Here is a 26634-nt window from a genome sequence, read left to right on the forward strand (position 1 = left end):
TAGAGGCAATTCTTGATTATCAGTGATTTACTGTGTTTACATTGCTTTGCAAATACAGAAACAGACTGGATAGTTTACCTGAATGGGTGTGTGAAGTTAAGAAAATGGAAGTCTTGGATATCAGTCACAATCAGCTCTGTGAGTTGCCTGCAAGGTAAGTGTTGTTTACTGTATGACAGCTACAGCAGAAAAAAACAACAAAAATAACTCATTCATCTCTATGCAGTATAATTAAGAACCTGCCTCTGGCTATCCAAAAATACTATGCTAAAATCAAGATCTATATGAACTGTTCCATTAAAAGTAAACACAGGTGAATTCTTAAGGATGTGACAGACAAACTTAAACATAAGTTACCATCATAAATATTTAAAATGTGGTTTAGAATTGAAATTGTAATGTTTGGGACTTGGTATGTAAGACTGTTGATTAAAATGATGATGTTTGGAAATGAAACAGATGTAAGGAGAGAACCTTTATTTGGGATAGCCTTTCTATACTTGGCATAAAATAATGACTGGAAAAGTTTATGATCTGGGTCACAAAAGTGCTGGAATAACCAAAGATCATAGGTGATGTTTATGGATAAAAATTCAGTGGTATTTTCCAACATCACTGCACATTATTGGGCAGTCAATATAGTAGTAGTTTTCAATGAAGCAGGTCATCCTTGATTCTGAGGGATAGCCTAAAAAGCCTTTCACCAGAGAGGGAGTCTGGTGCAATGGCATCTCCATCAGCATTAACAAAGCTGAATAAAGGATAAATATCAACCTTCAGGTATGTTGGAGCTGACTGTGATGACACAGAAAGGGGCAAAAAAACATAGATATAGGTGGAAAATAGACACAGAAGTACACAAAAGAATATTACAGCAGCATGAGATGGTTATTACTTTCAAGGAATTAAAAGAACAAGCAATATAAGGGAAATTAAAAATAGCCTGTGCTCACAGTGGTGCTTACGATTCGTAGTCAGATGGGAAGGCAGATTCAGATTTTTGTTAAGTAAACAGCAGTTTTGTTATAAGGGTAACAACCAAAGAGGTAACTGGCTTGATAGAGAATTTCTGAGGAAAAAATGCAGGGAAATTAATTTTATCATAACCCAAGAACAAGTTAAAAGTAAAAGCAATGATTTGCCAGATAGGATACATTAATAATGTAAGTGATTAAGGAATCAGGTATTATTTTTAGCATGTATTTCATGAATAAAATGAGTTCAGGGAAACAGTAAATGTGGAGCAACTGGAAGAAGTGATTTTGAGATAAAGGCCAAAACTACTGGTAGTACTCAGTAGATAAGACAGCAACTGAAGAGAGAAATAGTTAATTTCTTTCTTCACATAAGCTGTATGTCCAGCATTTATATTTTTAGTTCATATTTTGCTTTTGTGTATTTAGATGAGAGCAAAAAATTTCACATTGGAAGAGATCTAGGATTGGAATTGGTTGAAGCAGTTGAGAGAGAGGCCCCAGTATATAGTTATAAATCAATGTAACTCACAATGTAGACTGCTGGATTTTGTTATTAAAATTGTTATTAAAATTCTAATCTGATTGGACAGAAAGTTTCAGTATACTCTTGAAAACTTGACTTCTGAGAAGCTTGATGACACTGAAAGCTAGTAGACTGGAACCCATCCTCCATTTTCATTACCCCTGTCATTGGTACATTATGCTTTAGTATGTACAAAAGCACTAACAGTTTGTCAAGATTTCTCAAACTGCATTGTCCAATACCACAGCCTTAACCACTGGGAAGTCTAAGGGTGACATCTGGTGCATGGGAGCACCATCACCTCAAAGTTTTCCTCCACACCATGCATAACCCTGATGTAGAACTTTGAAACTATTTGTTGTTTTTGTGAGATTAAAATTCTAGTGTTTCCAATGTAACAACATTGAGACAGACTGTATCAGTTCAAGGTAGCTCACCATGTTATCCTTAAGGATAGATAGTGGCAAGCAAATGTTGGTTTTATGATTTCTCATCCTGTAATTGGGTGATAAAAGTTACAATGTCAGAGTGGTTGAAAGAGAAGGGGATAAAGAAAAAGTAATGAATCTAAATGATGCGGCAATAGGATGACCAGAGTGGGACCCAGCTGGCAGATATGCTACAATCTTTGATTTTTGTAACTTTGTACAGTCAAGCACCACAGTTTTGAAGTTCTGATGCAAAGAAAATATCATTCCTATCCTCATTTTTTTCTGTTCATAACCATTAATCATTTGCAGAAGAAGTTTCTTTGAAACTACTCTGCATTCTTAGTTTATTGTGATTATTATTGATTTTGCATTCAAAATGTTGGCATGATCCCTAAGTAGTGATTAGTGCAGATAAATAAGAGACAAGATATATAATCCAATTTATTCCAACTGGCCATTCACACTATCAAAGAAACAAAAGTTAATTCTGCAAAACTAAACTGCCTGTCGGTGACTGAAATGTAAAGCTGTCAACCGCCACCCTCAGTAGGCATGACATATCGGTTCACAATTTTCAGCAAGGTGGGTGATTGGATAGTTAATTTATTAAGATATCTGGAAAATGAATAGGACAGCCAGTCATATGATCCTGTAGGGCAGATAACATTGCTCAGGGGATTTGTAAGCTCATGATAAAGCCATTGAGATTGCATTCAGTTTTTCCGAAGAGATGGTGATTACAGAATGGGATATATAAAATCCAGAAAACAAGGTTGGATGTTCCTTTCTATAATTTTGCTGACAACTCTATGGTTAACTGTCATGTGTATACCAATAAGTTTGGTCGAAGCTGATTTAGATGAATGCTTTTTAAGCCCTGAACTCAGTACAGGACATGAAGGATAAATTTGCTGGGATTCTTCAGCATTTAAACTAGAGCATTTACATGCATATTTGATGCAGCATTCATAAGTACATCCATGTGAATGAAGGATTTTCATTGTGTGAAAGAAAGGCAAGATTTTTTCAGTAATGTTTTTAATTTAAAATATTTTGGGTGATTTTTAAAATTATATTTCAATTCTTAACACACTTTTTCATATATCTTAAATATTTGTGAATATCAGTAGTTAACAGCTTAGACAGATGCCAAATCTAGGTCATGACTTTGCTGTTTGTCGAAGTTTTTCAGCATTTTCTTATGCAGGGTTTGTTTCAGCCCACTCACGGGATCAGATTATGTTATTTTTGGCCCTGCTGTCTCACAGCTTTTACAATCAGGTCAGGAGGTTTTTGTCTGACATGTTCTATGCATATATGCCCATGAAATGCACAGGATAATTAGATATGCAAATATACTTTGTATATTGTGGACTGTGGAGCCCTCTTAGCAAAATCAAGGCTGATATTTTTGTGCCTCACTGTTCATTTATACTGTAATGTGATTAATTCAGTAAATGTTTTATTTAAGATGTGAGTAAAGTAAAGCTTTAATTATTTCTACTTTAATTTACTCTGTTTTCTGTATTTTTTCAAATGTTCTTGACAGAGTTATACATTCATTGATGAGAAGCATTGAACTCAGTGTTGTATGTATATCCTTCATCAGGTTGTTCTGCGGTGGTAGTTTACGCAAACTTCTAGCTGGTCACAACCAACTCCGAAGACTTCCAGAGCGACTTGAGCAGACACCAGTCGAAGTTCTTGACATCCAGCACAACCATTTAACCGAGTTGCCCTCAAACCTTTTCATAAAAGCTGAATGGTAGTAGATATTTCATTATCATAAACTGCAGATCCACATCTGAAACATCAACTCTTTCTCCTTCTTTTGATATTGCCTGATCTGCTGAGTTTTTCCAACATTTTCTGTTTATAGTAAAAGAAAGGAGCATTGGCTCTACAGGTAGTGAGGAGTGGAATAATGGAAAATAGGAATTGGCAGGTGAATTGAACAGATGTTTTATCACAGTCTTTACCATGAGAGGGTACAAATATCATCCACAAATAGGATCGTGGAAAAATCCAGTCTCCAGAGAAATGATACTGAGCAAGTAGTTGGAGCTGCAGACTGTAGACTTCTTCCAAGGATCACAAAAGAAGTGGCTGGTCAGATAGTCAGTGTGGGTTGTAGTTTTCCAAAATAATTTGGAGAAATTCATTAAATTGCAAAACAGCAAATGTAACTCCCTCATTCAAAAAGCAACAGGCAATGAGCAGAAAACTATAAACCAGTAAGCTTATATTGAAAGCTATTATTAAGGAAAGTGGAGCTGGGCACTTGGAAAACATCAAGATAATCAGTCATGTTCCACTGATTTATTGGCATTCTTTAAAGTAATTTGTCCTTTGGATGCTTAGATTCCAGAAGACATTTTATGAAGTGCCATATCAAAGGTTATTGTGTTAATTAAAAATTGTTGGTGTAGTTTAAATAATAGTATGGGTAGAAAATCAGCTGGCAAATAGGAAAAGGAGAGTAAGAATCTGCTTTTTTTTCCTAGTTGACATGATGTAGTGAATTATCTACCACAGGGAATAGTGCTGAAGTATTACGTTTTTCAAAATTTATGTAAACATTGTAGGTTAAGTTATTAAAAGTACGGTTACTAAATTTTCTGATGACACAACAATTAATAGGAAAGTTGGTTGTGAAGAGGAACAAGGCTACAAGTATAGATAGCTTAATGTCAAAAAATGTAAGATCATCCATTTGGCAGAAGAAATTAAAAAAGGAGCCTATTGTCAATGGGGAGGTGTTTTAGAGATTCAAAATGCAGAGACATCCAGGTATTCTTAACACATGATTTGCAAAAGGCACGTCTGTAGGTATAATTAATTAAGTAAGCTCACAGAATGTTAATGTGTATTTTAAGGGGAATTGAATTTCAAAGTAGGGAAGTTAAAATATAAAATATAGAACAATACAGCACAGGCCTTATTGTCCACGATGTCTATGCCAAACAAGGTGCTGAATTAAGCTGAGTCACTTCTGCCTGTACATGAATCCACATCCCTTCATTCCCTGTCTATTCATTTGTTTATATAACTGCTTTTCAAATGTCAATATTATATCTGCTTGTAGCACTAAGTAGGCAGCCTGTGTTTAAAAAAATCTTCCCCCATTCTGGTTTTGCTTTAATTATGTGGGTACTAGTGAAACCACATGTAAGTCTGTGTAATGTTTTAATCTCCTTTCTCCTTATCCAAGGATGAGTGCTAATGCTGGTCAGTTTCCAGTTCCATAGTGAAGTGCCTGCTTACTACTATTGAGTAATTTGATAAGTTGTTGAACTGAGGAGACAGATGTTCTTTAGATCTGACCTGTTAGTTTAAGCCAGCTGTAGTTGGCATATCTCATGCAACCTCATTCATCTGCAAGGCATATAGTATTGTCAATTGTCATCCACTGGCCAGTTTGAACAAGATGCAGCCCAGTGTCAGCTACTAAGCTAGGATAATGGGTATTACAAAGCTCATGCAATGCACATTTTAATCGTTTCAGGAGACTAATCCCATGATTTCATCTTTCTTAAAATCAAATTAATTATACTGGGGAGAAAATTGTCTTCTCCCATTTCAAATCTGCTTTCCTTTCCCATTCTGTCCTGTCGGTCCATGGCCTCCTCTACTGCCATGATGAGGCTACACCTTATATTCCATATGGGTAGTTTCCAACTTGATTGCATGAACATCTATTTCTTCAACTTCTGATAATTGCCCTCCCCTACTTCACCATTCCCTATTTCTGTTTCCCTCTCACACCTTATCTCCTTACCTGCCTATCACCTCCCTCTAGTGCTCCGCTTCCTTCCCTTTCTTCCATGGTCTTCTATCTTCTCCTATCAGATTCCCCCTTATCCAACCCTTTATCTCTTCCACCAATCAACTTCCAAGCTCTTTACTTCACCCCTCCTCCTCTCCTGATCTCCCGATTTCACCTATCACCTACTACATTGTACTACTTACTCCATTCCCCCCACCCTCTTGCCCTGACTTCTCTTTTTTCCAGTCATCGTGAAGGGTCTCCACCCAAAACGCCGATTCTGTGCTCTTCCATAGATGCTGCCTGGCCTGCTGAGTTCCTCTAACATTTTGTGTGTGTTGCTTTAGATTTCCTGCATCTGCAGATTTTCTTGTGTTTGTGTCTTCTGTCTTCATCGTTTTTAGCCAAGCATAATTGACATTATGCTCCTTTAACCCTTACATGTTTTTTATTTCTCTTGTAACTTTCTCAAGCCTCCCCATCTGCAAGTTAACAGAGCACATTTCCTAAAGCCCTATTGCAAAGCCTTATTTCCTTATTTTTCCTCTTAGAAGTCATGGCCTATGAAGCACAATGCAAGTTCTAAAGATTATGCGAGCAACAAAGAAAATTGCTTACCCATTTACTAGGTGCTTGTCTTTTTGAGTGGTTCAAAGAATTAATTCAAATGTGATAGCCAAGATTACCTTCCTGTTCAAAATGTACTTACGGGCAATGAATAAGTAGAGTGCAAGGAGTTAATTCTTTAACAAAAGATGTATATAAAATCATAAAATTCCAGAAAGACAAAATAAATGCAAGACTTTATTAAGTCCTATTTCTAATTAATGCATAGAAATAGTTCAATATTTTCTAAGGTTGTTTCAACCTTAGGGAAATGAGTAACCAAAAATTATTTTTAAATATAAAGATTCTTTGTATCTTAGTTTAAATATTCTGGCATTGCTGCTGTTCTTTCATAGTTTACCTATTTAGAGACCTGCTGTGGTATATTCTTTATAACTTATGCTTTCTGTAATATTATGTAAAATCTTGAAATAATAAATTATCAAAACAATGTGGTGATTAGTTTGAAATACTAATAGTTCTCTTTGTCCCTCAACAGTTTACGTAGTCTCAATGCTTCAGCAAATAAACTGGAGATAATTCCTCCCTCCTGCCTGTCAGAGGACAGCCACAGCATGTTACAAGAACTGTATTTAACAAATAATTATCTCCCTGATAAATGTGTGCCATTGCTGACAGGACACACTTGTCTTAAGGTTCTGCACCTTGCATATAACAGACTTCAGAGCTTTCCAGCCAGGTAAGGTTTCCCAGGCGAGCAGCTCAAATGTGATAAGTCTCTTTCGATCAGACTCTGTTTTGAGAGAAACCTGGGTAATTGCATCTGTGAATTTGGTAGAACATTACAAAGCTTCCATTGATTTATGGGCCAATTGCTTGAAAACTATGACTGACTGGGATAAATGTGTGGGTTGACAACATGCTTCACTTGTGAAAGCAAACCACTGCCGTGTTAAAGATGATTGTTATGTAGGCAGTATGTCTGTTACTGATGTGAAGGCCATTTACTCTTGAGCATAAATTTATCCCCCTTGCGGAGATGAAGAGCTCCTATACTTCCATTGCTCCACCACGTAGCTTCCTGATTTGTTAGTTCCCTAAGTAAATAAGATGCTAGTTTTCTCCCTCATTATGAGCCTTTTCATTAACATTCCTCATTCTTATTTGCAGTAGAATGGCAAAACTTGAAGAGTTGGAAGAAATTGATCTAAGTGGGAACAAACTGAAAACCATTCCAACCACAATAATGAATTGCAGGCGAATGCACACCATTATTGCACATTCCAACTGTATTGAAGTCTTTCCTGAAGTGATGCATCTGTCAGAAATAAAGGTAAGTAATCCAGGACCCCATGATCTACAATGAACTGTAACAAGTGCCGAAAGTAAACACTAGGATTTGTATTGAAACTGGAATTATTACATCTTGAATGGGATAATGTTAAGTGAGTATTATGTTGTCTCCCTTTCCACCCGCTGCCACTGCCATTCTCCATCCATTCACCCAGAGCAACTGAATTCTCATACCTTTGCAGCTGTCAACTTGTTTTTATTCAACTATTCACCACCACCCTCCCCTTCACTGGCTTTCGCTAACTCCCTAAGCCGCCTCCCCAAGCCTCCACCCTGCCCTTCCCCCCCCCCCCAGTTCTGGACAACCCCAATGGATCTCATTTACTCTCCCACAGCCCTGCCGCTCACAGGATAGAATTGGGGATTTGGGGAACATATCTTGGGGAAATGGTAAGAACCTTTTCCCATCATGGGGTTATCTAAATCAAGAGCACTTAGTTACAAGATAAGAGGAAGGAGACACGAAACTGTAGCTGCAGGAATCTGAAGCTATAAACAACGAATAAGTAGCATTTAGACAAGCAGTTAAATTGCAATAGCATAGGTGGCTATAGACAAATTTAGGTAAATAGAATTCATATAGATAAGTATGATGGTTGACATAGACACATTGGCTATGTTATTTTGATTCTGGAGAGTGGAGAGTTTTTGTAACTCTTAAAGACTTGTAAACGCAGAATCTTCTTTGACATAGATTCTTGATAACTGTAAGGATGGAATTTTTATGCAAGTTGGCACAGTTGGAGTGGTAGGCAAAGAACTGCGATACTATTGAATGGTTCAATGGCCTTAAAGGTCTATTCCTGAACTCTACTGTATATTGGGTCATGGAGGGCAGGGTGAGAGATGGTATTTATATCGGTGTGAACTTAGTGGAGGTTGCAATGTTCTATGCAGGGGTCTTCCTGCGACTATTTTTTGGTTGGCTGATGAATAGACTAAAGCACAATGTCAATGAATTTCTGCATAGCTTTCCTCTTTATCTGATGAAGTTCCTTATCACATGGCCTCTTGGAATATGTGTTTCATATTGATTCATTTCACACTGCAGGTAGTAAGCCAATTTCCCTCAGGATCAATAAAGTATGTCTGAAAGCAGCAACAGTTCCTTGGTCTGTACCTTGTAACAATAAAGTGTTGATGGTGGGCAATAACCGCATATGCACATTGTTAGCACATCCTCAGTGTTAGTCAGGTGCCCTGTGGCTCTTTTGTCCAGTTTATTTCTCATCTGCTGTTGCTTGATGAAGATGGAGAGAAGTGATACGATGTAATCTTGGAAGAGCATTACTGTTTATAAACACCCAGATGGCACTGCTGATGAACTACAGTGACGTGTTGCAGGCTGCTAACAAAATTTCTAAATATACTGCTTCCAAATTACTCTCATTGCAATCTGCAGCCTATAATTTCCCTTTAACCGATGTACTTTTGAACCATCTTAATGAACTAGTGATTTCACAATCTTCTGAAGGATTCAGCAAATTTAACTCTCAAGCAAGCACATGTGACACAAGTAAGTGGATGAAGATACAAAAGAGAGGGAGGAGTGGAGGACTCCTAGCCAGGAAAGGTAACTTACTCTACCCAGCATCTTGTTAGCAAAGGTACATTTGCTGGAGAACAAGATTGGGGACCTAAGGGCAAGATTGCTGTATTGGAGGGACATGAAGAATTATTGTGCCCTGTGTTCCGTAGAGACATAGCTCACTTCAGACATGCTGGATATACTGGAAAGACCCAAGGGCTTCTAAGTGGAGAAACTGCTGATTTGGAAGAGGCAAAAGGTGGGGGTCTGTGTTTCATGATAAACTCTTTATGGTGTTACCCCCATCTGATTAAGTGCCAATTATTTTCCTTACCATGAAGAGCTCTTCTGTGTGATCCTGACCCCATTTTACATACCGCCAAAGGCAGATGTTAAGCAAGCACCCAAAGTACTAAATGCCACAATTAGCAAGCAAGAAACAGCCTACCCCTGAGGTTTTTCAAATCATTGTCTGGGATTATCATCATCACATGCAGCACCAGGGATCCCAACACCCTCGACCACTGTTACACCACAACTAGGAATGCTTAAAGTTTCGTGCCTTAACTGCATTTTGGGAAATCTGATTACTTAGCTGTACCCATGTACATATTAGCAGAGACTAAAGAGCAAGGCTCCAGAGATAAGGATAACAAAGAGGTGGTCGAAGGAGACTGAGGATTGGCTGCGGGATTGTTTCGAGTCTATATTCAAGGACGCATCAGAGGATCTGAATGAATGCACCACAATTGTTGTAGACTTTATGAAAATAGCTGTAGACAGGTATGTTCCCACAAAATCATTTCGAATCTTCCTTAATCAGATGTCCTGGATGAACCTTGAGATCTGCAATCTGCTGAGGACCAGATCAGTGGCATTCAGGTCTGGTGACCAACTGAAATACAAGAGGTCCAGGTTCGAACTCCTGAAAGCCATCTCGTGCAAAGTGGCAATTTTGGATCAAACTTGAATCACTGAAGGATGCTCAACAGCTGTGCAGGGCTTGAATGCTATCACCTCTTATAAAATGAAACTAAGCGACTTTGGCAACAACATGGCTTTGCTCCCAGATGAGCTCAATGCCTTTTATGCTCACTTTGACCATCAAAACATGAAAGCACATTCACGAACTCCCACAGCCCCCAATGACCCTGTGATTTTCAGTCTCTGAGGCTGACGTGAGGGTATCCTTCAGGAGGATGAACCTATGGAAAGCATCTGGCTCAGACAGGGTACCTGGCTGAGCACTAAAGACGTGCTGATCAACTGGCTGGAGTGTTCACTGATATCTTTAACCTCTTGCTTCGGCAATCTGAGGTACCCCCCTGCTTCAAGCAGCTTCAATTATACATCTACTGGGATGTTGTGCTTTGAGAGGTTGGTGATGAATCATATGAACTCCTGCCTGAGAAGCAATTTGGATCCACTCCAGTTTGCCTACCATCACAACAGGCAGGTCAATAGCAGATGCCATTTCATTGGCTCTTCACTCAATCCTGGAACGTGGATAGCGAAGATGCATACAATAGGATCTTTTCATTGACTACAGGTCAATATTCGATAATATCTTCACCTCAAAACCAATGAATAAGCTTCAAGACCTTGGCCTCAATACTCCCTTCTGCAATTGGATCCTTTGTTTCCTCACCTGCAGACCCTAGTCATTTTGGATTGGCAAAAATATCTGCTCCACAATTTCCATCAGCACAGGTGCACCACAAGTCTGTGCGCTTAGCCCCCTCCTCTGCTTGCTTTATACTTATGACTGTGAGGCTAAGTGCAGTTCCAATGCCATATTTTAGTTTGCCGATGACACCACCGTGATTGGCCGAATCAAAGATGTCGATGAATTAACATAAAGGTGGGAGATTGAAAATCTGGCTAAGTGGTGCTGCAACAAAAACCTCTCACTCAATATTAGCAAGACCAAGGAGTTAATTGTTGACTTCAGGGGAAGGAAACCACAGGTGGAGAGCATCAACAACTTTAAATTCCTTGGGGTTATCATTTCAGTGGATTTGTTCTGGGTCCAGCAAGTAAGTGCCGTTACAAAAAAAGAATAGCAGTGCCTCTACTTTCTTTGCAGTTTGCAAGGATTAGACATGACATCTAAAACTTTGACGAACTTCTATAGATGTATGGTGGAGCATATATTCACTGGCTGCATCACTGTCTGGTATGAAAACACGAATGCCCTTGTGCAGAAATGCCTATAAAAAGTAGTGGATATGGCTAATCCATCATGGGTGCAGTCCTCATGACTATTGAGCACATCTACCCAGAGCACTGTTGCAGGAAAATAGAATCCATCATCAAGGACCCCCACAATTCAGACCATACACTCTCTCTCGCTACTGCCATCACTCACCATCACTTGCCCCAACACTGAACTGTTCTCACAACCTATGAACTCACTTTCAAGGACACTCATCTCATGTTTTTGATCTTTATTGCTGATTATTATAATTATCTTTTTTTTTGTATTTGCGAAGTTGGATTTTTTTTTGCACAGTGGTTGTTGTCTGTCCTGTTGAGTGTGATCTTTCATTGATTCCATTGTGTTTCTTGTATTTGCTGTGATTGCCCACAAGAAAACGAATCTCAGTGTTGTATATGGTGGCATATATGTATTTTGACAATAAATTTACTTGGAACAGTGAACACACCACTGTAACATAGACCTTTGAATATCCCTCTAGACGCATGTTTCCCAGCCTCTTTTCATACTTGCCAACACACCCCTAAAGCATTTTCATACTTCCCAACACCCCTTTTAAGCACAATATACTTCCTGCCACCCCCATAGTGTAAAAACATGTCTGCCATATGCTAACATGAGAAAAATGATACTGCTTTAAATTTTTATTTGTCTTTAAACCTAGCTTACACAGTACTTGTGCACTGTACAGTAGCTTCGATACCCTTAAGCTTGATGGTTTTTAGCAAGAGTTGAAATATCTGGTTCAAGTTGTAACTGCAAAGGCCTTAAGTCACCACGCAAAACAATTTCCAAGCAGATTCTGTTTTTTGTGAGTATGTGTTAAACTGCACTGAAGGTTCTTTCAACAAGGTAGGACAATGGAAATGCAATGAAGAGCAGTTGGCTCTTCTCCAGAGGCCAGGATACTACTTATGACAATGGAACCACATACCATAAAAGCCAACATTTTTGAAAAGCAAAAACATTTTTGTTTCTTCATCATTCTGAATTTTGATAATTTCTTCTTGCTAGCTCTCTGACTGTTCACCTTCCTTGCAAAGAAATGGGTTCATTACCCAGTCCAGAATTTCCAGATTGTTCAAATCCTTGAATTTTGAAAATCCTTCAGTGACTGCAGGTGTAAGAAGTACTCTTGCAAATCACCATTTGTGAAAGAGAGTGCTATACTTTCCATCTTTTAAAACTGTGAGAACATTCTTCTCCCAATGTTTTGTTTATATATTTCCAATTTTCCACTATGAGTGGAAGCTGCACTTTTTGCTTGGATGTGTTACGAACCCTGTAACTGGGTCACTTACCAGCAAAGATAGAGAGGTCCGTTGAAGTCTGATGATACTATTTTCAACAGTATTTATTAGTAAAAAAACACAAAAATAATATCAATGCAAACATACAGATAATATACGTCGTCAATACTAAATCTAAAAGTGCGGGTATAATAATCAATAAGAAATAAGCTCTATCGTTGTCTAGGGGAAAATGTATTGTCCGATGGAAATATAAAAGTCACTCAGTTCATGCAGGCTGCAGCCTTTGGGGACCGCTGGGTTGCAATGGTTGGAGAGAGAGAGAGAGATTTGGAGAAAAACTTGCCGATTCCTTTTATGATTTCGATCCCACACTTGTGGCCTCTCCTTTAGCTAAGCCGTTCTTCTGTGGTGAGCCCGCCAACCCAGGCAAGGGAAGGACGCACACGGGCCCCACTGGCTTTTGCTATAAAATGCTGTCACTGGATTTCCAGCGTTTCTCCTGGTGCGTCTAAAGGGGTTGTTTCCCAGACCCTCTTTTATCCTTACTCACGGGGTCTCAGATGTCAATCAGGTTGGGATGATGCAATCCCTCAACCAGCCCACTCTGGTCGTCCCCTGAGGGCTTCAATGAATAGTACAGTACTCAATACACAATTCCGTCTCCAAGAGACAATAGCCGTTATCAATGGTTTTGTTTCGCTGAGGCCAGGACACATTCCAAACCTTGTGGATTCTCTCTCATTTCCTGGGTCCCAGACCCGAATTAATAGCGATCTTGCGATTCTCAAAAAGGAGGGGGCGACTTTGTACCCTTCGGCCCCTCAGAGTTGTGGCACATTCGTAACAGATGAAATTGAAATTCTCACGCTGCAGTTTCATATTTAGAATGTTCATTTTGTCATACAGATTGGCTAAGTATGCCACATCTCCACATAGACGTTCAATCTTGTTTCCCAAGCTCTTGTCAACTTTAAGCAAATATTCAACCACAATGTTAAAAAGATCAAAAAAATGTTTTAAGCAGCAGCCTTTTGACAGCCAGTGCACTTCAGTGTGAAGAAGTAAACGTTTAAACACTTCATCGTTATCTTGGTGTACTGGCGAAATATTCTGCTATTTAACAGAGGAGCTTTAATTTTGTTGATAGCAGATATTACAAGAGTCATGTTTGAAGAAAGTTGCTGGCTGAGGTTTTTGGCTACGAGATGTTGATGATGAATTACACAATGGATTGCAAACAGACTTGGAATTTCTTTTTTCATCAATGTCATTAAACCAGCATGGCAATCTGTCATATATGGAGCTCCATTTGTTGCACAAGAAATCATGTTACTAATCAGAACACTTCTATCCTCAACATCCATTTTGGGCTGGTTGTAAATTGATTCCCTTTTGGTATTTGTTTTTAACATTTTACAAAAGAGAATCACTTCATAAACTTTTCCAGTTTTGATAAACCATATGCCATTAGCAATGCCTCATTGTCTCGCACAGTTGACTCATCCAGTTGGGTCCCAAATTCTGTTTTTTGTAGCTCTATGCATACAACAAGCTACAGAGTTATTACTCAGAGGAATTGATTTTAATATACTGGTATCCATTTTGAAAACAATAGTGAGCACTTCAGATATAGCAGGCATTATTAATCTTTCACCAATTGTATGAGATTTTCCACACTTGCTATTAATTGGAAATGTTATAAGAAGCAGTGAGACCACGATCAAGATCATTTATAGCTTTCTTGACAAATGACTTCAGTGTGCGATGCTTTTCAAATGCTTCTTTCATCTTCTGGAACTGAGTAATAGCATAAGTAGCCTTTCAGGGTGTCTTTTATGGAAGTGTTCCTGCAATCTTGATTTCATGGCTTCATTGAACAGTACAGTATTACAAGTAAGACACTTGGGGCACCGCTAATCTGATGAAGATGGAATAAAACCACATTTCAGGTATGTAACATTGTTTTGACGCACGTTCTGTAGTTTTGTTTCTTAGCAGGATTATAATTTAAGGTTTCACCACCTTCAGGATCAAAGAGATAGCACTGTACATATTTATCCATCATTATCAAGATTAAATTGAAACAAAAATTAACTGGGAATGCCTATCGGATGTTGATGATGACAGTGAATTGACACAGATGGAACAACGGTAGCGGCACGCAAAAGAATGACGAGGCAAAGATGATGATGATCACTGAAGCAAAAATTGCATTGACAAGGATTCAGATTAGAACTTGAATGTTAGTCGGGATAGAGCCGGTGTTCAACAAGCTACCTTTATACTATTCCTGTTAGTACAATTAAGCAATCACGTAAGGTCTCATAATCCCCAAAGATGATTCTTGACTACACATATGAAGCCACGGTCACTTTGAACACCTCTAGAGATTCACTGATTAGCTCTATTTCACTGTTTAATTCCGGCCAGCGCCATATCGTAGCGTGACCTGCTTTCTGTAGACCTGTAGAAAAAGCTGAAAGGGTGTTCTTGACTTACCAACTGTTAAATTACATCAATTCGTTCCGTGCCATGAGTCAAGGGGAACTATTGAGCACCTTGGTTGCTAATTTATGCATCTCCAGTAATGTCTGTCTGGTTGGTAAGGTTGGATGAGATTGCCGAGCTTTAGACATGTTGTGACAACGAGTGCTCACCACCTGTAGAACTATGGTTCACCCTGTGTTCCAGTGCCTCATTCTTTTTTTTGGAAATGCCTGCTCTACTAATGGTCAGTCCTCCCTCCCCAATAATCTTGAACGCCCCCTGACATCTTCTATTTCCCCTAAAGCCCCCTTAGGACATGTTGGGAGTTACTGCTTTAGGTCCTTTAGGTCCTGAATAGTGGATTAAGAGAAAATTAAATTTAAAGCTGCCCTTGGCATTGCCTCCAAGATGAAGAGTAAAACGATTTTTGGCTGTCTGGAATCTTAGAATGTTTTACTCATCTGCATTAAACACTTGATTAGGAGAATTGTTACTTTCCTCCTTTGGAAAATTTTTTGCCACCGTATTTTCTGCACGCTGCCACACTCACAAAGCAAGTAACGTGTAAATTTGTGCACCTCTCAAAGCATTCAAACCAGCTGTGGTTGACTTTGAATGTATTAGCATTTCCAGAAGAATCATCCCAATCCCATGCTTTTCTAGCTCTTGCATAAAAACTCATTCTTCCTTGGATCATCATTGAATATGTGCAGAGCCTTGACTCCAAACCTCAAACCACAAGTTTAACTTTTGTTCATTCTCTTCATTGTAAACCCTTTATTATTTCTGTACATGATACACTTCCTGAAATAACACAATCCTACAGCCAATTGTATCAACAATCAATTGCTCTGTGTGGTAGATTGCAGTGTCTTTTGTCAGGTTTTGAAGTCTACTTAAAGAGCAGAACTTACAGCATTAGGATAATGATCTTTAATGATGAAGCTGATTATTGTTTACAGTACGTAAAAGATTCTCCTGGCAAAAAAAAACTCAGAAATCAAAGATATGTACATTATGGAGTTGGTTTGTGATATGGCAGGAAGTTGTAACTTGCATATTCATAAATCAAAGGACCTTCATACAGACATTAAAGCAGTAAAGACTTATCCAAGTGTGTACAGTATATCCATGGAAAAATGGTTATTTTGCAAGCATATAATTGTGAAATTCTATCAGTCAACACAAATCTGAGCTTGGATTATGTTGTGGCTTCTCAATATAACAAAATGACTTGTGGAAACCTTAAGTGTATCAAAAAATATTTTCTTAATGCTCATTGTAATCATATTCTGAGTTTTATCTGAGCATGTTTCTTTAAATAAGCTTTGAAATACTGTATTTCTAACAGTAAAAAGAATCTAAATGGAGCTATACATTCTTAATTTCATAGAATCATCTTTGTTATCTATGTAATCTCTGTATCCAGCAGTAATACTGGGTTTGATGCTGATATAGGTCAGCATGCAGGATTTGGCACAGGGATTTGCATATGTCAGAGGAAATAAAACAGCTTTTCCGAGAACATGATTCTTTAATAAAACTCCCAAGAAGACTATAAATAATGTGTTTGATTTGAATTCAATATACTTTGTACACAACATATTTGCCATTTGAACAAATTAAATGAAGAGTGAAGCTCAGTTTGATTTTCCTTGAGGTGGAATTAATTTTTTTTTAAACTGTGACTTCTTTGTAATTGCATAGCCTCTATAAGACCATGATCTTTAAATTTTCATTATTCTAAAAGTACATGTTAAATACTTTATAAATGCAACAATAGTAAAAATAATATGTACAATTATGTTGTAATGCAATACTCAAAAAAACGAAGTTTCACTGAAGCAATTGATGAGTACAAATTAAAAGCTCAAACTTGGAAATGGGCTGTTCTCCCCTCTTTATTTTTTGAGATGACTGGCTATTTTACCAGCCTATTCAACTAGAATTAATATTGTTGCTCCATCCTTACAATAGGGAGAAAGAAAGCTTAGCTGTATTCATTTTGTGCAAGAGTGCAATTCATAAATCTGCTGGATTCTTGCCTAGGCAGGAGCTAATAGAGCCTTGCATAATTCAGTAAAGATGGGAATCAGTAGGTTGGTGAACTGGAATCCAGCCAGATTCATTGCCTGTCTGCTTTTTTTCTACAGTGTGTTGACCTGAGCTGTAATGAGCTGAACGAGATCACACTGCCTGAAAATTTGCCACCGAAACTGCAAGAACTAGACCTGACTGGAAATCCCAGACTGGTCCTGGATCACAAAACTCTGGAGCTGTTGAAGTAAGCAGTCACTATTCCAATTTAATATTATGTCAACAAGCAGTCCTGTTATGACCTGTCTTGTGTAGAGTCTAAATTACTACTTCTCACAGAAGCACAACAAAAAGTACATTTCCCAGGGTGGAAACTTTGTGTAAAAATGAATATGTGTGCTTAAAGGATGCATTGAAAGTAAATTCAATAACTTTATTGATCTGCATATTTATTTAATTAGAGCATTTTTACTTTTCACAATTATTCTTTAAAACACTTTCTTTTCTGATATCAGAATTTCAGAATTGAACATTGTCATAGTTGGCTAAAAAAAGCTTTCAGTAATCAGAATAATAATATTCAAATAAAAAATACCTAAAATCATGATCACTGTGCCTAGCAGAGCTTAAAATACGATATAACTCTTTGAAGAATAAAGGCATGCTCACTGCAAAGCTGAGAGATTTAACAAACTGTGTGATACCAGCTGAAAATTATTTATTTTTGCATCACTTAAATAAATTATTAGGTGTTAATCTCCATGGAATGTTGAATCCAGTAAACCACTACTAATATTTTATATATAAAAACTGGAACCATTCAGGTGACTTGATATTTGTGCTATAAGTTTTATGGGCTGTTTATACTTAAAACAATTTTCAGAAACCTCATAAAATGCTTTCACCAGAAGCAATGTGCTTTTTTGCAGATTTTATTTTTAAATATCAAATGATATTCTGTTTATTCGGGCATACAATTATCTCTTATAAATGTCAAAAGTGATCTATTTGTTTTAATTTTTTCTCCCTTTAATTCCTCTTGCCTTGTTCCCCTCAGTAACATTCGCTGCTTCAAGGTAGATCAATCCTCTACATCCTTTGCAGTTGGTGAGGCACCTGGTGCACCAGCTGTGTGGAGCCATGGTTACACAGAAGCCTCTGGAGTTAAAAACAGGTATGTCATTCTGTGATAATGGCAAAGCAAAATCTAATTAGTGCTGTGTAATGTACATTCTCCTGGTTTGCGAGGTTCTCACGTAAAAAGTACTTTTCAAATTACTGAAGAAACCAGTTCTCGGAAACTAGGTTTGCGTTCTTGTGATATGGCCTTGTCTTTGCAGAAGATTCTTTTCTTTGTCTATGCAGTTGCTGGGATGCAGTAAGTAACTGACACATTATATCTATATAAGATCCTTGTGTCTTCAGAAGTAAAGGACTAGTGTCTTAATGGATTTTCAAAATTCAAAGACTTCTTTATGTCCCACTGAAGTAAGTTTACAGAAGAATTGAAAGGAGAAATAAAGCATCCTCACAAAATGAATATTCAAGGGAACTCAAGTTGAATAATAGATATTTAGTGGCTATGTCATTCCCTAAACAAGCTGCATTGCTTAAATAAAAAACTAGGTGCTTATCAGTTGCAAACTACTGGCCTGCCTAAATAATTGCAAGGCTTCTTCTGTTTTAACTGAAAAATTAAGAACAAATGTTAAGCATTAAAATAAACTTTACATTTTGTAAGTATGTAATATAATTATTTTGAGAGAGTTTTTTAAACTTTTGGTATATACACTCAATGGCCACTTTATTGGGTACCTCTTATACCTGATAAAATGGCCACTGAGTGTATGGTCATGCTCTTCTGCACTCCACTGTTGTAACATGGGGTATTTGAGTTACTGTCACCTTCCTGTCAGCTTGACCCAGTCAGGCCATTCTCCTCTTACTTCTCTCATTAACAAGGCATTTTCGCCCACAGAAATGCCACTTGTTCTCTGTAAACTCTGGAGACTTCTACGTGAAAATCCCAGGGCATTAGCAATTTCTGAGGTGCCCAGACCACCTGATGTATATTTGGAACAGTGCTTCAAATCTTAATATACTGATCAAAAGTAAGAAAGCTATTTTTGAAGGGAAAGGTAACAGTATTTCTGTTTTTACTCACTCAAGGTTGTGTGTGGCTGCATTGTCAGTGAATAACTTCTGTGATAACAGAGAGGCTTTGTATGGTGTCTTTGATGGTGATCGAAATGTAGAAGTGCCCTACCTGTTGCAGTGCACCATGAGTGACATTTTGGCAGATGAGCTGCAGAAATCAAAGACTGATGAGGAGTTAATGACTAATACTTTCCTGGTCATGCAAAGGTTAGTAAATTCATTGGAAATCAATTACATGATGATGTGATATTGTTCCTGGCTAGATTTACTTCTGCAATTTAATACTGTCTTATTTGAATGGGGAAATTTAGTTGACTATCTGGTATCAATTGTCTAATTAAACTGGCATGGTTGAACTGAGGGTAATTTGATGATGAGATGTCTTGCTCTGTTCAAACATGTTCTATTTGTCTGTACTTTTAATTGTATTTGTTCTTTTAAATTATGAAGAAAAAAATCAATATATTTTCCATTCATTTTAGTTACTACTAAATAAGTCTTTACTGCTGGTGCTGAAGCCTGAATAATTTAGGATGCCATTTTCCTCATAGTGTTTTAATATGTTTTCTATGCATGTTGATAACACAGAAGCAGTGAAGTACCTCAGTAAACACAATGCTGTGAAACTGTGCCATTCATTACCACCAGTAATCCTCCTTATGTTCATGACCCCAAGCAGGAAATAACAAGGATACAGTGAGTGGGTAAAACCTTCCTATAAAGTGAAAGGGAAATCAGAATAAGTTCCACTCAAATGGACAGTTGCTGTGTGGTAACTGATCAGTATCTGAAAGAATGACCATTTGTGTTCGGAAAAAGTAAACTCATAAACTGCATTGACAAGCAAATGAAATGGTGCTTTTTTATCCATTGTTATTATAATCAAGTCTTTGAAATAGTAAGAATTTTTCATGTGTGAGGTGCACGTTATTGTAAGTTACTATTTTTAAGTTAGGGATCCAAAGTGCAGGTGTGGTACAGATTATTTTTAAGCTGTTCATACTTTATAACTCATTGAGAAGGGAGGGAAGATTATTTATTCATTTTTGTACTGTGGAACTCCTGATCCATAAAATAGTCAATATAAAGATCCAATTGGCAAATAGACTTCTTTTAGGCTATATGAATATGTAAAACTGTGGAATTATAATGCACTAGAGCAATATGTTTTTAGTCATGTTAAAGTTCAGTGCCACTATAACTGTGAGAAAGATTTTTTACTGTTGTATGTAATGGTGTGTAAAAAGAACAATTTTTCTATAAATGGTGAATAGCTGGAATCTCGCTGTTCTAAATGCACTTGTTAATTCTCAGGGACTTAGCTCACTGCTTTGTTTAAAATTAGACAGGAAAATGGAATGCTTAAAATAATACACTCAAGAAAAGTGGCCATTTGCAACAATGAACCCATGCAACTCATTTGTTCCACAAAGCAATGACAATGAAAATGTGCTCTTGGCTTTTGTCCCAGTATCTTTCTGATTCAAGAATATAAGGCATCTCATTCAGCTTGCAATGCACGTTTTTTTTATATCGGAGTGTCAAACCTCTGGGTCTTTCAATCAAGCTATCATGCACTTTCTGTGTTTAATTGTACTATATTATGTATTAGCACTACTTATCATTCAAGCTGTTCTTTAGCTCTGTACCAAGTTTGGATTGTCCTGATGCATTGTCACAATCCTGCCATTCCTGCTGAGATCTACAAAATATTAGGCCCAAATGCCTTACAGGTGTTCCAAGACATCCTGGAAGACATCTGGATCACAGAGGAGATGCCTGACGACTTCCGTGATGCCCTCATCATGGCTCTGTACAAAAACAAGGGAAGCAAATCAGACTGCAGAAACTACAGGGGTATCTCACTGCTCTCCCATCGCAGGCAAGATTTTTGCCTGCATTCTCCTGAACAGACTTGTCACTGTCTCCGAAAGGAACCTCCCGGAGGCTCAGTGTGGCTTTCAGCCAGAATGGAGTACAGTAGACATGATATTTGCCATGAGGCAAGTCCAAGAGAAGTGACCTGACAAAGGCATTTGACACTGTAAACAGGGAGGCTCTCTAGATCATCCTCAGACATTACAGATGCCTGAGGAAATTCGTAAAGATGATTCAGCTGCTCCACGACAGAATGACAGGACAGGTCCTTTGCAGTGGTGATACATCAGCTGCATTTGCCATTTCCAATGGGGTGAAGCAGGGCTGTGTACTAGCCCCAGTCCTGTTTAATCTGTTCTTCACTTGCATGTTGTCACGTGCTGTCCAAGGTCTGAAGGAGGGAGTGACATAAGGTACCGATTGAACGGCTCTCTCTGTGACCTTTGCTGCTTGAACATATGGACAAAGTGCCTCCAAACAGTCATTCAAGAAACCCTTTTTGCTGATGACTGTGTGCTCCTGGAGCACAAAGACAGTGATCTAAAGTTGATGCTGAACAAATTCTCAGACGCTGCTACGCCCTTTGGCCTGACAATCAGCCTGAACAAGACTGAAGTATTTCACCAGCCCATGCCAAACACCAACCCCATAGAACCAAAAATCACTGTAAACAGCTTCAAATACTTGGGAAGCATCATATTGAGTGATGGGTCTTTGGACAAAGAAATTGACTCCAGAGTCAGCTAGGCCAGCCAGGCTCTGGGGAGGCTGCGTACCAGAGTGCTCAATCAACAACGTCCGCATCTTCACAAAGCTGAAAGTCTACAGAGCTGTGGTCATCCCTTCTCTCCTATGTGGATGTCAGACCTGGACTCTGTACTGACGGCACATCAAGCAACTGGAGAAATTTCACATGCGCCCCTCCGCTCCATCCTTGGCGTTTGTTGGCAAGACCGTGTCTTCAATCTGGAGGTCTTGGATTGCATGGAGTCCACCAGCATTGATAATCAATCAGAGCCCAGATGTGGTGGGTGGGACACATCATCAGAATGGACGACCACTGTATGTCTTGCCAGGTACTCTATGGTGAACTGGAGACCAGAAAGAGACCACAAGGTTGTCCACGCAAGCGCTACAAAGACGCTGCGGCTGCTGACGGTACCCACTGGCGAGCCTTGTGCTATGAAGCCTACACTAGTTTTGAAGACAGGCGCTGCCAAAAACTGTTGGAAAACTGTGAGCAGCATCACAGAACAGCAGCCACAATTATTACAACAACGGACTTCCAGTGCCCCCATTGTGCTAGGCTCTGTGCTTCCAGACTGGGACTGCAGAGCCACCTCCATGTTCACAGATGAACTGCACAACAGCGTGTCTTCTTCGATTCCGAAGGACTGCCACTAGTATTACGTATTAGCACTGCTTATCATTCAAGCTGTTCTTTAGCTCTGTACCAAGTTTGGATTGTCCTGATGCATTGTCACAATCAGGAATGTTGACTGCCACTTTGCTTCCACAGATGCTTCTCGACCTGCTTAGTTGCTCCAGCACTCAGCAGTTTGTTTTCTATTGCTCCATATTCCAGCGTCTGCAGTTTCTTGTATCTTTTCTTGGATTGTTCAAGAACGGAAACTCATTTGCAATTCCAATTAAGCATGAGCTGAGTGTATATCTGAAGACTTTCACTTTCCCCCTCCCCACTATTAAAAACAATTAGTAGGGAATCAGTTTGATTACTGTGGAAATTGCACACGGTACTATTCTTAATTGGTGTCACTAGCTGAGCTATTACATCATCCCCCTAGTCCTACCATCTCTTCATCGGAAATACAGATGCCTGTTGTAATACCCTTGCTATCATTGGCTGATAGCAACAATTTGAACTGAGGATCAATTTTTTTCAGTTCTTAGGAATTGCTTTAAGCACTTTGAGATGTGTCTTGAAAATATTAAATAACTGTACAGTTACTTAAATATTCTGCCCCTATGTCTTACGGTCTTATATGATGCTTTACTCGGGTTGTAAAGGGCAAGAATAAAGCAGTAACTCCACCACATATGATTAGAACTTAAAGGGAAATATTTTACAAAAATGTGAGGCTAAATGCCACATTTCCTTATTGAAGGAAATGTGATTGTTTTTAAAATCTTATTGAACATAATCGATATAGACCCAAGGAAACTATACACTAATACTTTGACACTGAAGGAACACTACATTGTTGGAGGTGCTGTCTGAATGAAACAGGTGAACTGTTGAATCAAAGCTTTCCATTCTCAAAAATTCTAGAAAGGATCCTTGGACATGGTAGGGAAGGATTTTTCCCTGATTTACTGGTTAAAATTTACTCCCGGGTCAACATCACTTGAACAGATTGTGTACTTAATGTGCATTTTGGCTGTTATGTTTACATTTCAACTGTTACTATATTTCTAAAACTTTAATTGGCTGTGAAGTGCTAAAAAATGTCCTGAAAGGGATATGAAAGTGGTTCCATTCATTGAAGTCTTTTAAATTTAACAAATTGGAAGAAGTTTAAAAGTAGAACTAAAAAATATGAATGTCTTTTGTGGATAAGGATTTCTATTAAAGGTATACAGTGGATTCTGGTTAATCGGAACAGCCACTTATTTGGAACAACTCTTTTTTTAAAAAAAACAAAACTAATTGAGAAAATAGCCGGGATTCTCTTCATTTGTTTGGGGCACGATGCTACTTAACTGGTACAGAAAATTGTTGCCGAACAGTTTCAAACTAATTACGTAAACTTGTGTGGCCGTTAGAAACTGCACCATGTTACAGTTTTAAAATAGTGTCAGTTACACTTGTGTGTGTTCGAAAAGCAGTGATTTTTGTCACTTATAGCTGGCAAGAAATAAGCAGTAAGACAATTCAGAATTGTTTTGCTCACTGTGGCTTGGAGATGCCAGGACTGTAAACAAAACCATTTCACTAGTTCAACAAGTTAGGAACTATGAATTTGAAGGTATCGACAAACATTTTGAATGTTTCAGTGCAAGTGAATATTTGGAGGATGCACTCTTCAGAAGTATTGTATGAAGGCAGTCCATTACCTACACTAGGCGTCTGCACTAATTTTGTTCATTTACAGTCAATCAAAAGAACATGGCAGGATGCTGACAGTGAAACCTCAGTGGAAGAGTTTTTAAAATGGAAAAGCCATTGCACTGGGGTAGTTCCACTTTCTTGACCTCGGAAGTCTGGGTCCAGTGCTACAATTACTTGTCACAAACTGAGGTCAACCTTGATTTCAGTGGATAACCATGTCTTCTGTGCCTTGTCATGTACTTCACTCTCCACGAAGTGTTGCAGAACCACCCTCTTGGCCATCGTCTCTCGCTGTTCATCTCATCCAGCCAGCCCGCATGAGCTGACTTCACATGCTAGGACAGGCGTGCCCCTATTTCACCAGGGTATAAGGCCCATTGGCTACCTTCACGTGGTTCAGCATGCCTGTCAAAGCAGTGTATCAGGGTGTGACTGCTGCTGCATGCACGTACCTACTTGGAGCCACTGGTGAGAGTGAGTGTCTAGTGGGGACCAAAGATGAGTAAGCTGCTCCAGAAAAGACAGAACAAGCCCCTTCACCAGTGCTGCTACACCTCCCTGAACACCCTATACACAGCAGTGTACACTGGATCAATTCCTCCATTGATAACTATTAGGAACAAATACACAGTGTTATAGTGTTGTAGCAGCATTGGTTTTGTTTCAATTTGTTGTGAGTTCATTTAAATACACAATTTGTTACTTAATTAAATGGTAGTTTGTCTTTTTTATACCTTTATAAATATTAACATGAAACTTCGGCTAATCTGGGCAGCCATTTAATTGGGCCAAATGTACTGGTCCTGATTTTCCTGCTCAGTAAATAGAGTATGTAGTTCTTCACTGTCAAGAATGGTTAGTCATATCTAGTGGTGTGGCTAACCAGAATCCACTGTATATGGAAAATTGTTTACGGCTGAGGGTAAATAAAAATGGTATAAACATGAGATCCAAGTTTGAGGATTTTTATTGTAATAGTAATATGAACTATTTGATTAAATTAGTCTTCAGTTTAAGGTAATGGTTACCAACCTTTTTAAGCCCAAGATCCCCTACCTCGGCCTTAGTGAAAGGTGAGATTGACCCCAAATTGATTAGTTGTACGTATGCACACCGGGGCAGAAAAGACCGGAAGTAAAAGCCCGCAACCCGGAAGTAGAAATAATGTATGAACAGCAGGGGTCACCACCCTTTTTTTTGCATTGCGGACCGGTTTGATGTTGACAATATTCTTGCGGAGGGGTGGGGGGATGTGTTAAACACAATCGGAATACCACGATACTCGAAGCAGGTTCCTTATGTCCAGTCTATTCCACAATTTAGTTTTCGTGGCTCTCAGCACTTAGCTGCTGTCCTGCTTGCTCACGTTTTTTTCCACTGAACAAACTCAATGGGTTTGTCTTCAAGTGCAGGGTGCTTGGACTGAAGGTACCGAAGCAGTTTTGAGGGCTTCATTGCCTCATTAGACAGCATCCCGGCCTGAACGCCAGCTTCCCACCAGCCAGACGCCTTGGCCAGGTGCAGCTGGTTGTGGGTGGGGTGAAAGGACAAGGTCAGGGACGGAGGTCCCCGTGCCGGGGCCGTGGCGTTCGCCGTCCGGAGAGAGAGACCGACCGAGCGGGGAGTGCAACAGGGTGCGTCCCCGCCCCCCTTGTGGGATCTATCGGCTGACAAGAGTTTGCTTCAGTAGATCGCAGCAAGGTACTGCTCAGGTAGCTGCTCTGCTACTTACGAAATCCTGAGCCCAAATTAGGTCGTCTGCGAATATTTTAGCACCGGGTTCCCCACGAACATTTGGTGTGGTAAACAGGTTTAGAGACGGCGCCCGTCTGTCCGCACTCTAGGCCAGTAGCAACGGCGCTTCCCGCCGGCCACACGAAGCCAACCAGTGATCCTTGGCGTGAGGGTATCACTGCGGTTAGGCAACTGATGACTTTACGTGTATTCAAGTTCAACAGTGGGCATGACAGGGACTGAGGAAAGGTGCAGCTGACTCGTATCGTTTCCTCGCGGGCCGGTGGTTGGGGACCACTTAAGTACATTGTGTAGTCAAGTGTGTGGCGGGGGAGCTACACACATGCGCACTGGGCAGAAAGAACGGAACTAAAACCCCGCAACCCGGAAACAATCTCTCAACAGTATTTATTTTTCTTTTTTTTTTCGGGATCTAATGGGAAAGTCTCAAAGATCGACCAGTCGATCGCGATCGACAGGTTGGCAATCACTAGTTTAAGGTGTATAAAGATTTATTGTGAAATTTATTATAATTAGTTTTGACTTTTCTTTTTATGCAGTCAATATTGGGTGCTGTGTTCTATAATGTTAATGAATTTTTATATTCAAACAGCACTGTTATCATTGCAATATTATTGTTGCAGATTTAGAGCCA

The 26634-nt window shown here is 39.0% G+C and overlaps 1 protein-coding gene across 1 annotated transcript in view; it reads left to right on the forward strand.

Moving 5' to 3' along the window:
- Positions 1-26634, forward strand: part of LOC140713778 (PH domain leucine-rich repeat-containing protein phosphatase 1-like) — a 160859-nt gene that overhangs the window by 130121 nt on the left and 4104 nt on the right. Inside the window, exons 9-15 of the mRNA XM_073024300.1 lie at positions 59-154; positions 3541-3696; positions 6803-7003; positions 7435-7597; positions 17257-17387; positions 18198-18314; positions 19310-19504. Of these exons, the coding sequence (XP_072880401.1) occupies positions 59-154; positions 3541-3696; positions 6803-7003; positions 7435-7597; positions 17257-17387; positions 18198-18314; positions 19310-19504 (1059 nt within the window). The remainder of the gene's footprint in view (positions 1-58; positions 155-3540; positions 3697-6802; positions 7004-7434; positions 7598-17256; positions 17388-18197; positions 18315-19309; positions 19505-26634) is intronic.

The sequence above is a fragment of the Hemitrygon akajei genome, chromosome 20 (assembly GCF_048418815.1).
Source record: "Hemitrygon akajei chromosome 20, sHemAka1.3, whole genome shotgun sequence".
NCBI classification, from domain to species: domain Eukaryota; kingdom Metazoa; phylum Chordata; class Chondrichthyes; order Myliobatiformes; family Dasyatidae; genus Hemitrygon; species Hemitrygon akajei.